This window comes from Colias philodice, chromosome 2 (assembly GCF_061535455.1).
Source record: "Colias philodice isolate Cphi_HAF_F1 chromosome 2, ilColPhil1 Martin Lab GWU primary, whole genome shotgun sequence".
Lineage (NCBI taxonomy): Eukaryota > Metazoa > Arthropoda > Insecta > Lepidoptera > Pieridae > Colias > Colias philodice.
The window spans coordinates 12266737-12279259 of NC_143087.1; the positions used below are offsets into that span (position 1 = coordinate 12266737).

Genomic DNA, 12523 nt, shown 5'->3' on the forward strand with positions numbered 1-12523 from the left:
GAAATGAAAATCACAAATCTAGAGCTAAATGTGTTTGGGATATATTTTTCTGGCATACGCTATTGAATACTAAATTATCATGTGTGCGTTACCCAGGCAAAATGTTTTGCTTTAGAGAGATGAGACTTAAACAAATAATTAGTGTATCATGAGGAGCAATTTGTTTACTAATAGCAAAATTTGTTTGAATTGTAGTTTTTAAGTTATTTAAGAAAAACAAATTTTGCTGGAGTAACGTTTGAAACGTTACCCAGGCAAAATCGTCTATCAAAAATTAGTTTCAGCACGGAACCAAATACATGAATAGATAGCTTTTGTTGCGTAGTAAATGTTTATAAATAGCAAAATTTGTGTGTGGTATAGTTCTTTAGTTATTTAAGATTTTGCTGCGGTAACGTTTTGGGATTTCCCAGATCTCGAAAACGGCTCAACGCAGAAGTTTGAAAAAAATACCAATAAAAGACCTTAATTTGTTTAAATTTGTTTAATCATTAGTTTTTGATTTGGTTGACGTAAACCAATGTAATTAAATGGTTTCAAAAATCAGAAGAAGCGGGTTTACATGTAAACCAATACACTTATAACCAAATAAACAGCTGTAAAAAATACCCGTGGTTCGACGCTTGTTTACAGCAGACATTTTAGATTTCATACTTTACACGTTAAGAAGATAAAAACAAATTTGATTTATTTTAGACTGGTCGTACTTTAGCGATCGAATACGCAGTTCCCATAACATTAAGAAACATGGCATACTTTAAACAAATTAAAATGATTCATGAAAATTCTTTCCTGTTAATTTCAGCCTTGAATTACGGCTCTAATGAAAGTTATCTCAAAAACAAGAATATGTCAGCAATTCTCTAATAAGCCGACCAAATTGAAAAGGTCACGTAAAAGCGACTGCACCGTACGTACGGGTAATCTTCGCAAATTAGCAGCTTGGTAACCGATGTTTTGTACAGTTAAGCAGAAAAACGTTATTCGTGAAGCCGATTTTTTAATATTTTTTAAGTGCAGTACCATATTACACAATTTTTACTAGTTAATAAAAGTGTAATATCATAGTGTATAATTTATAGTGTGATTTAAAACAATACAAACATATATACATGTAGCTATATTTTTAGTACTTAATTTGTTGTTTCTGTTAAACCAAATGTTTTATTTTGATACCACAACGCAAAGCCACGCTAAAAACGTTTTAACGTTCTTGATGCTAGTCAGAGCAGCGCGCATCGCTGTGTGCAATGCAACGCAACAGCTATATGCCTTGTCTTACTTACTCTTTAGCTGTGAGTAGTTGAGTACGCTCTATCTATGGGTACGCTAGCTCCGACCGAACCAATGAAACAATGGTATTGAAATATGAGCTTTATGTCGTGTTACTTAGAGTGGATATTTCAACATTAAGTTAAAAGAAGGTTACGACGCTTTGACAATGATTGGTTCACGGGTTATCCACCTGTGGCAGTCACATGTAATGTTAAAATATTCACTCTAAGTAACACGTAACAAAACTCAAAAATGTTGATGCTAAGGCAAAGCAATACATATAATTTGTATGAGACTGATTTTTTAAATAAAAATAATGAATCTTAACCATTTTATTATTTTAACTAACCTGACCAGAAAACTTTTGTATTCAACTGTACTAACAAAACATCTATATTATCCTGTTCATTTCAGATGGTTGCGCTTATGTATGGTGCGGTCGCTTTTATGTGACCTTTTCAATTTGGTCGGCTCATTAGAGAATTGCTGACATAATCTTGTTTTTGAGATAACTTTCATTAGAGCCGTAATTCAAAGCTGCAATTAACAGGAAGGAATTTTCAGGAATCATTTTAATTTGTTTAAAGTATGCCATGTTTCTTAATGTTATGGGAACTGCGTATTTGATCGCTAAAGTACGACCAGTCTAAAATAAATCAAATTTGTTTTTATCTTCTTAATGTGTAAAGTATGAAATCTAATATTTCTGATGTAAACAAGCGTCCAACCACGGGTATTTTTTACAGCTGTTTATTTGGTTATAAGTGTATTGGTTTACTTGCAAACCCGTTTCTTCTGATTTTTGAAACCATTTAATTACATTGGTTTACGTCAACCAAATCAAAAACTAATGATTAAACAAATTTAAACAAATTGAGGTCTTTTATTGGTATTTTTTCAAACTTCTGCGTTGAGCCGTTTTCGAGATCTGGGAAATCCCAAAACGTTACCGCAGCAAAATCTTAAATAACTAAAGAACTATACCACACACAAATTTTGCTATTTATAAACATTTACTACGCAACAAAAGCTATCTATTCATGTATTTGGTTCCGTGCTGAAACTAATTTTTGAAAGACGATTTTGCCTGGGTAACGTTTCAAACGTTACTCCAGCAAAATTTGTTTTTCTTAAATAACTTAAAAACTACAATTCAAACAAATTTTGCTATTAGTAAACAAATTGCTCCTCATGATACACTAATTATTTGTTTAAGTCTCATCTCTCTAAAGCAAAACATTTTGCCTGGGTAACGCACACAATTATCATCTCTTATTCGTTTTAGCCCTGACTCTGAAACGCAACTGAATTTTCGATAGAAAGAAATGATTGCTCTCATTCGTATTTCTATGTATCAATGAGTTATCACTGCTAAAGCTGATACGAAACGTGCCCAAAGCCTTCCTTAGAAATCTTTAGTCAGAATGATTCAATTAATTTTTTAACCACAACGGTAAAAGGCGTGTAATTTCATCACTGTAACATATCATAGTACATAGTTCGCGGTAAGCGTTTTCAACTTAATTTACTAGAATTTTATAACTATCAGATCACGAGATGAAATATTATTAATTACTTACGTTACTCCAGATATAAATTAATCAGTAATCGGAATAGCTGGTCGTTTGCATGTTTCATGCCATAACTACGGGTTGTAGTTCAAATGGTTTTACATGATGTAACGTGATTGGGATTGCACGATGTTCTGAATGTTGGATCTGATTTTATACAGATTTTCATATTGATTGACAATATCAGGAAGGTGGTTGCCCTTTTTGATTTGTATAATAATTAATTTAAGATGTGACGATGCGCTATGTATGCGATGATATTTGTAAAGCTTGGAAAAAAAACGTTAAGTAAATTACTCGTGATGAAACCGTTAATTTTATCGCTTTCCAATACCTCAATTAAATATACAATTCTTACATAGTCTTTTCTCTGTTTCAACTGCAAAGAAAGTATGAAATTATTGGAGAATATTGTTCAATACGTTTCTATATTAGGTGTATCGTTCCAATTCCTATTTAGTAACTGAGTTGCCTAATTAGGTAATGGTACAGTAAGAAATGATCACAACCTGTAGGGGCAGGGCATAACTGTGATAAAGCGAACAGGTGCCGCCGGCAGTATTCTCGTTAAGCGAAAGCGTTTATGAGGACGATAAAATAAAATAATTACCAGTAATTGTATGTTGATTGAAGAGTCGGCTTTTACTCTATAAATTCATAACCATTAACAATATTGCACGCCTCATAAGCGAAGCGTTGAGGTGGGTACTACTGTCACTTCGCGCAAAACATCTGATTTTTCAAACTTAAAATGTCTTTATGTATCATACATTGCACTTGTAAGATAATACATATACATTATACACACATATTAAGAAAAAACACTATTTTTAACGTTCATGATATTTTTGATGTCATTTTTGTTATTTAAACTAGTTAAAAAATAGTTTAAAAAAGTTCTGTCTTGGACGTCCGTGTGTCTGTATGTGCGGATCCTTTTTCTTGTTAACACGATAGCGACCGAAATACTTTACTAATCGAGTCTTTTTTTTTCTCTTACGCTTGAGTATGCTCACGAATAGAACCCTTTCATTTTTCAGGGTCTGATTCGATGTGGTTTAATTGTTATTAAATAAACAAAAATAATAATTAATAAATATTTATTAAAAAAAATTATGAGGCGTGCACTTTTGGATTTTCCAAATTATTTCTATTTATTTATTGCAAGCGTTTGGCCCGAGGCGCCGCTCGTGCTTTGCACACCAAGGTTATTATAGAGCCTATGTGTTTATTGCTGTCTTGAGATTTATAAGGGACTGTGCTAAAATCAGTGTTAAAGGATGACCATTAAGGAAGGAATTATTTGTTAACTTTTAGAGGCGGTTGTCTCATTATTACGATGTTAAGTTAGGTAAGTGCCTCGCGTGACGTAAATGTTGTTAGAAATAAAATTATTGGCAAATAAAGCAAAGCTACTGTAAGGAATGAATATTATTTTATTAAATGCTTTTAAATTGGTAAAAGGCTTCGATAACTATTTTAAACAATATTGATCCCATGAAAGAATTCCGAGTCAATACTTTGTTCTCCGTTAGACGGAACGTGTTTTTGCGTTTCATGTCATAATTTGCAGTGCAAAATGCGCCGGTGACACCGGAATCGCGAACCAGACCGCCTACCTAGTGCATTGCACCACCAGGGAAAGCAAACACCTACTGTGCGTTTGGTGTCTCGCAAGGTTCCATTCTTGGCCCTTTGTTGTTGCTTATTTGTATTTGTCTGAATTTATTGCTCGGCATTAGTCATCGTGTTCGAATTAGAAATACAGACGTGTTAATTGTATATTTCACTTGTTTATATTTAAAATGTATTTCGTAAAAATACAAAAGTAAACGTATTAAATGTGTAAGACCATTTAATACGTTTACTTTGTACTACAGGCTATAAGAATGTAATTAAAGCTGAAAGGTTTCTCGCTTTTAAGTGAATACGACGCAATTAATGTTCCATGAACAGTTAAACATTACAGAGAACAACGACGTAATGGATTTTTTCGTAAACGTTTCTTTCTTACCACTTTTCCTTCGCAAGGTCGTTCGAGTCGCGTGTTTACTGTTTACTGGCTAATTGTGGACATTTTATGAATAACTCGATATTTTCATTTGATACGCTATAGATAGAGCGTGAAGAATTTTAGCGTGACAAGCCGTGTGCCGTGTTTTCTTTTCCACTATTTGTGTATCGCCAGTCAATGATCCGTCTATTTGTTGTCGTATACTGAAGTCCCGTGTCTCCCAGTGGGTCAAGGGGAAGGCAGATGCATTATGAATACATCTGTTTCATTGATCGATTTTCTTTAGGGACAAGGTAGGTGATCAACCTTTTGCGTCCTGCCAGACATTAATTTAATTGAGAAATATTAAGTTTTCTTTTTCTCCACTGGGAAATAAACCCAGCAGCCCACGGTTCTACGTACACGCGTCGCCTGTACCAAGAAGAAGGTTATGTTTCCAAATAATGTATGCCAAACCAATCGACTAAGTTTTCACTGATAAATAGCAGATGCGGTAAACATGAGTGAAAATGTTAGAAACTATTTTCCTCAAGACTTTAAATGTTTCCCAATAGCTGTAAGACAATTGTTTAGTTCAGTCTAACAATCGTGTTACTAGTGGGCAAATTATATAGTTTGCAAAAACATTTGTATGCAGTTCCCGCAGATACATTACCGTTTGAAAGTCGCCACAAGCGTTGAAGTGAGGCATGCAAACTCATGCAAACTTTTTAGTTAACAACGTTTCTGATGATTTTCTTGAGGCGTGTAGTCAGTTCGCTTCAATTGGTTTGTTATGTTGTCTATATAATTAAAGGTGTTTAGTTTATACCTAAACATAGATAACCTGTGCAGCTATATTCGGTTAGGCAAATTAAAATTGCTGTCAGTTAAGTGGAAGTTTTCGTGCTAAATATGTAAGGATTTAAGCCAGACTTAAAGCCATGCCTGTAACGCTTGATTGTCGTAAATTAGAATTGTTTATGTTTAACCCCCATATCGCTAACAATTAAAGTCGAAAGCGTAAGTTCACAATGCAATGTCATTAAACTGTCTCCACGATGGCTGATAATTTTCCAACCTTTCGTTTAAATGTCGAAGCGAACCAACATGCATTATACTGTTTAATTGCTGGGGTTAGATGTGGGGTTAATTCTTTTACATAACAACCTCACGTTCGGTCGTGAGCGGTCGGTCTGAGCGGAGCCGCGGGCGGTTCCTTGTATCCAATAGTATCTACGAGTTAATAATTTTCAAGCACGCTATTACCTTAATGATTCCTTAAACGAAACGGCATATTACGATTTACTTCTTAGTGTCATTATAGTTAACGCGGCGTACGGCGGGTCACGTTTTCATGTGCCTTCACTTCCTCGTGAGTGAGGAAACCCATGTGTGCCCGCTCGGCCAATAATTCATCGTTCAATGGCGACGTTGATTTATGATTCATTGATGATATTGATTTATCGATTGCTAAGATGCGCCGGTGAAATGATTAAAACTTTCGCTAATCGCCTCCGCCGGTGTTTGTTTATGTTGCGCTCGCGGAATCAATTCAGTCGTTTGGAACAGGGTTGTAGTGACTAACTTATTATGACTTCCCTTCACTTTCCTTAGTAGGTTTTGTTTTTCTTCTTTTAAGGGCATTTTAAAACCTGTCATTGAGCATTTATTTGTTAATGATCAAAAACAATGAAATGTCTATGATCGTAAATTTTTTATTTAAATTTTAAACAGATACATTGTAATCCATTTCAAACTCAAACTCAAACATTTATAAATAGACCTCTTCTAGAAGCTCTTCTTTTGAATCGTCATTACATATTTACCACCGATTTTTAATACCATTGTTAGACAAATAAAAATAAATACTTATCCAAAATTCTATTCTATTCGGTAAATAATTTATTCAATTACTTACAATCCATTAGTTACAAATAAGGGCATTCGTATCTTATGCCATATTAGGCCTTAATTATATAACTTTAAACGATAACGATAATTAACCTCATGCAACGGATCCCAGTCATTATAATGAATCAATAATATATATGGCTTTATTTGATTTTGCGGACAAATTAATACAAACTAGCGGTCCGCCCCGGCTTCGCCCGTGGTACATATTTCGCAATAAAAGGCCTATGTCCTTTCTCAGGTATCAAAATATCTCCATACCAAAATTCAAGCAAATTGGTTCAGTAGTTTAGGCGTGATTGAGTAACAGACAGACAGACAGAGTTACTTTCGCATTTATAATATTAGTATGGATTGTATCGTAATTTATAAAGTAATGACTAATGAGTTTGCGCGGGACAAGAGTTTTATTCAAGTTGATAAACAAGTGAGTTATTGTCTAATTTATCAGCAGTGTCTTTTTCTTCTGTATCTTTGCTATTGATGTTACAATTTAAGTCATATCACATTTTTCTTGGTAAACTTGATGAATTAAACTTGTGACTTGCCACTATGCACAATTAGATAAGCTCATGCTCCTCTCTCCTGCCACATATCAACTATTTATAATGAAAAACTATATTTTATTTATATCCAAAACTTCTTTCATGATATTAATATGATTAAAACTCAAAAATCCTTTTCACGCACAGGCGCGATCCCACTATACCTATACTTAGATGCCAAATGACATAACCATTGCTTTCTTTACGGTTAAATTAGATTTGCTCCGACAATAAGATTGTTACATAATTAGTTTGAATGTAAACCGACGTAATGATGCATGGGAACTGCTTTCATTTCAAATTGGATTAAGTTTAGCGTTTGTACGAGAAATGGTGCGTTCAATCTGCCTTACCATAGTTTTGTTGTTTTCGCAGATTATCCTATACTGCATTTTAAGTATTCGCGAACTTTCTTGTTCTCTTGGCTTGGTACTTTATTATGTCTTAATAATGAAGAACTGAGTCTACAATCTAAAATTGTAGTTTATATTGATTGCAATCTAATATTATGGTTTTCAAGTCTATAAAATTAACATCTAATTCTACCCTTCATCTTACATTGTTCCTTAACGTTCATGCTAAACGAATCTCTGAAAGTCTTTCACCACTTTTTATCAATGATTACTCGCTATTCCATCTAGTTTAATACAGTACTTATCTTGATTGAATTGCTTATGAATGATGAAGTCATCCATTGACCCAGATTACTATTATACGTAGCATTCTTGCTATCAATATTATGTTCTCTTTGTTTCGATGTTGCAGTTCGAGTAATTGTTTTTAATTAACAACCTGAACTCGGGTACGCTGCAGTATTGTTTTTTGATTTATTGGTTTGATTGTAGTGGTTATTGATTCGTCTTTTCAATTAACGTTGTTGTTGTTTTCTATGGAAATGTTTGTACTCGATCAAATGCACTCTAATTGGGTAGTTGAATAATGTTTTTAAAGTTTATAAAAATCATGTCGCATAGTTGTTATTTGTCAGATATTTATCAGGTCATCATTGAAAGTTTTCTTCTGAAAATGTATCTGATTGTTTTGAACAGCAGCTTCGCATAGCATGGTACTTACTCGTAAAAACGTTCAATTTGTCAATAATAATGTAGTTAATAGTAAGAGAGAGTGATAACACTTGTGATTACATGCATTGTACAGCGGAGTTGGCCAGTCCCAATCCACATTGGCATTTGTTTAATTCCTTGAGAATAACCATCATTCATAAGAAACTGCTCAACAAGCAATAGAATTGAAAACGCTCAATCGTTATGAATGAAACATAAACACACGATTATGAGTCAGTTGCGATCGAACTTGACCGATATGAACACGAGGATCGATACACGTTTGGCAAGCGTTGTGTGTATGTATGTCAATCAACGATTTTTCATATTTGGCCGCTATTTCTGCTGCATAGTAATATGTACTTGTCGATACACGTATAACGTTGTTAAGCGATTATTTATAATGTTTTAAGTGCATCATGATTTTATGATGTTCAAGGGCCGGTTTATTTCACGAGCTATTTTTTATATTTGGTCGCTCTTTCTGCTGCAGATATGCTGATATTGTTTGTCGTTGCTTGATATGTGATAATTTATAACGTTGTTAAGTGCAGTATGATGTCCATGATTGTAAACTAGTTGGGGACCGTGACTTTGTCTGCGTTTATTAGGACCTTTTTCGAGAAATGTGACATCTATTTCTAAAAAGAAAAGTAGATGAAATCGTGGTCTATTTATCTTCAAATATTTGGCAATGCGATAGGTTAATGTTTTAATTACAAGCACAAGGCCAGGGTAATAAACATTAATTATATTAAGGAGAGATTTGTAAAAAATATAATGTAATCTGCGTTTATGATGCATCTGACGTAATACAAATATCAATTGTGAATTTAAAGACATTTTTAAATAGCGCTTTATCATTACAGAAATATTACCTTTTTTAAGTAAACTAATTACATAAATACAAATAACAAGTTGAATAATAAACAAATTAGCTAACGACATGTCGTAAATATAACAGTCGTAAAGTCTCATTAATAAATGAAAAGTCATCCCTGTTTTCACTATACTATTGTTTTAATTTAATTAAATAAAGTTACCATACTATAATAAACAACTTATAACAAATGTGATAATTGCTCAGTTTTCCCGCCATCGCAATCAGAAATACACGCGTGACAATCAAAAGCGCGCGAAGAAATTGCGAACATAATATGTGACATAAAGATTATAGTGTTATCTGTGGATTGTGTCATCTGTGATTATCTGTGTACCGACTGTGACGAGTTTTGCCAGCTGCGCACCGAATATGACATTAACGATCGGAGGATTGTGTCGTCTGTGATTTGTTCTATAATCTGTGCCACGAATGTGACATTTCCGACATATCTGTGATCCGCTGTATAATCTGTGCGCCGAATGTGACATTAGCGCGTGTGACGTCACGGCGCAGTGTTGGCGGGCGCGGTGCGGTTACTGCGGGCGGCGGTGACCGGCGCTCGCCAATGCGGCGGCGCGCGCGCCATGTCGCCGCCGCGGGCGCTGCTGGCGGCTCTGCTGCTGTGCCAACTGCTCTCGTACGGTGGCCACCAGGGGCTCACCAAGATATTCTATACGTAAGGGTGTTAGCATAGGTATAATACGTTTAATACGTACGTGGTAGCTTCAACAATTTCAGGTTGTCAGTTAAAGTTACAGCTAGAGCTATATACGAAAAAAGGGGCGTGTGTGCCGAGCATACGTGTCAGAAGTGAAACTTCTTTAGCAAGATTCAAAGATACTAAAATTGTCGCCTTAGTCCACTGACGTGACTTGAAATTGTACTGTCAACGCATCTAAAGTAGTTTCACTTCAAAAAAAAATTGTTATCAAAGTTAAATAAATTGTTGACGCTCTTATAACTAAGTACCTTGCAAATTCTAGAAACAATTGCCTTAATACTTTAATCTACAATAAATTATGTTCATAGGAAATCTTAAAAAATGTGACAAAAAGATAGGGTCAATGTACCACTAGCTGACCAAGCGCCAATGCATGACCGAAATTCAAATATACGCGCCAATTAAGAAAATACGGCAGCCCCAGATGATAGGTTATTGTTTTTTCTATAAAGCAACATCATCTATAAAATAAAAACAAACCTTGCTGCCAATGGTCAGAAATATTGACATTTTTTCAACACGAAGATGTCATTAAGTAGGTGCCCCGTAAGTAATCACATTTTTTACTAAGAGTTTTTTATCGGGAGTTGATTGGGAAATCTTAATTTAACTTGAATGCAATCGATTACTCTTTATATGTCTTGTTATAGGCATAATGTTGAACCATTCTGTTATAGACTTTCGGCTTCATTTTTGGCATGAACAGTTTTTCATGATTTTTAGCGGCCTGGTTATCTTTTGGAGCAACAAAAACAATTTTTCGCCTATTGTTGACCAGTATGGTCAGCTCTTGGTTCTTTATATTTTGCTAAGAAAGACTTGCTTTGTTTTGTGCTTATACCTACCTAATTTAACAAACCATTTAAGCCGTAGTTAAGTCATAGCTTTATGTTACATATTTCCAAAAGCTGACCACCGTAAGATTTTTATACCGAACTTAGTTGGTCAGGTTTCGGGGCCGAGAATATTATTAACCTTGAGTTGTCCACTTGATTTCCGTGACCAAGTGGTTTGATTTCATCAACCTATTTTTATTTATTAAATAATATATTTATTTATTAAACAAAACTAATGTTCGAAGAAGGACATTTTGTTCATTTTGAAAATGGTCAACTTTTAGAGCAATGATGGTCAGATATTGGTGATCAGTGGTCAAGTAATGGTGTTTTTAGCAGAAGTAACTTTCAGAGTAGTTTTCATAAAACCTTTAAAGGTTATCAAATTGATATTAAGAACAATAGTTGCAGTGAGTATTCAATTATCTGTGTCCCAAAAATAACATTGAACGTAAAACAAATAACCCATTTTTTATATGTAGCTAAAGATAAAACCGCTTAAATGGTCAACTATTGGTACATCAACCCTATAATATTGTGCAATTTCATACACCACAATGTTATCATTTAATATAGGTGTTATACAGTCATAAAGATACTTTATTTTTTAATTTTTTTAATTAAAAAACAAGCAATGGTATTACACGCAGAAAAATACTTAATATAAATATCTAGAAATGAATGATAATTTTAAATTATGATTTTTCGAGATATTTTGATATATGTGTTCTAACAGACGAACAGCAGACGAGCAGCAGCGGCAGCAGTTAATATGACGACGGCAGCCGTCGACCTATCTTCTTTCTCAGGGTCTAAAGAATATCTGTGCCAAAATTGGTCCAGTAGTATATGCGTGAAAAGTGAAAACCATACAAACATACATACAAACCTTTCCTCTTTATAATATTAGTACCTATAGATAACGCGAGAATTGCGTTTATTTCATAATTTTATTAATCTGAGTAGTTTAAAGTTTTGAATTTTGTTAATTGTTAATTAAATATTCCTATTCATATTTCCTTGTCTCTCAAGTGAGCAATAGTCGGAGATAATAAAAGAAAAAAAATTAATTAAAATTAATAAAAAGGAATTCGGCAAAAATTTATATTCACTTGTTTATCAAAAACATGTCTTTTTGATAATAATATAAAGTCTAATCTGCCCACTGAAATTATTTAAAGGGCTGCAGTATATTGACTGTACAAAGGTAGCATAATTAGTAAGACAAACTGTTTTTGTTCTTGTTTCAAATAAATACTAAATGTTAAATCCAAAAACCTGATTTATAAGATAAATAATCTTTATTACTTGCGCTGTTAGAATTCTTATTGTATTCTGATAGCGATAATTTTTTAATTTACATCATTTATTTTGTCTCATGTTGACATTTTATTTTGCATTAAAAGTGGTTTTTATAACGAAAACATTTAATTCAAGGTTGTATTGGTAAAAGCGAGAAGGACAAACCAAGTTATTATCAACCCTCTCATTATGCTATCAGCAATATTATTTAATTGGTTAAAATACTAAATAGAAAGAAAGAAAGAACATTTATTTGACTCCACAATAATAACAAACAGAATGTAATGTATCTTGTATCAAATGAAGACAGATATTATGGGGGTCTTCAAGAGAAGAGTGAACCGGTACCTACTAGGGAAGCGCGTACCATCTTAGACCGCATCTTAGCTTTCCATCAGGCGAGATTGCGGTCAAGCGCT

General features: G+C 33.8%; 1 protein-coding gene across 2 annotated transcripts in view; it reads left to right on the forward strand.

The window, feature by feature from the left end:
* Positions 1–12523, forward strand: part of LOC149490844 (SUN domain-containing ossification factor) — a 62556-nt gene that overhangs the window by 44592 nt on the left and 5441 nt on the right. Inside the window, exon 2 of one of the 2 annotated variants that reach the window (XM_089708834.1) lies at positions 9450–9921. The exons of the other annotated variant lie outside the window; for it this stretch is intronic. Within the exon in view, the coding sequence (XP_089564960.1) occupies positions 9830–9921 (92 nt within the window). The 5' untranslated portion in view covers positions 9450–9829. The remainder of the gene's footprint in view (positions 1–9449; positions 9922–12523) is intronic. 2 annotated transcript variants of the gene reach the window in all.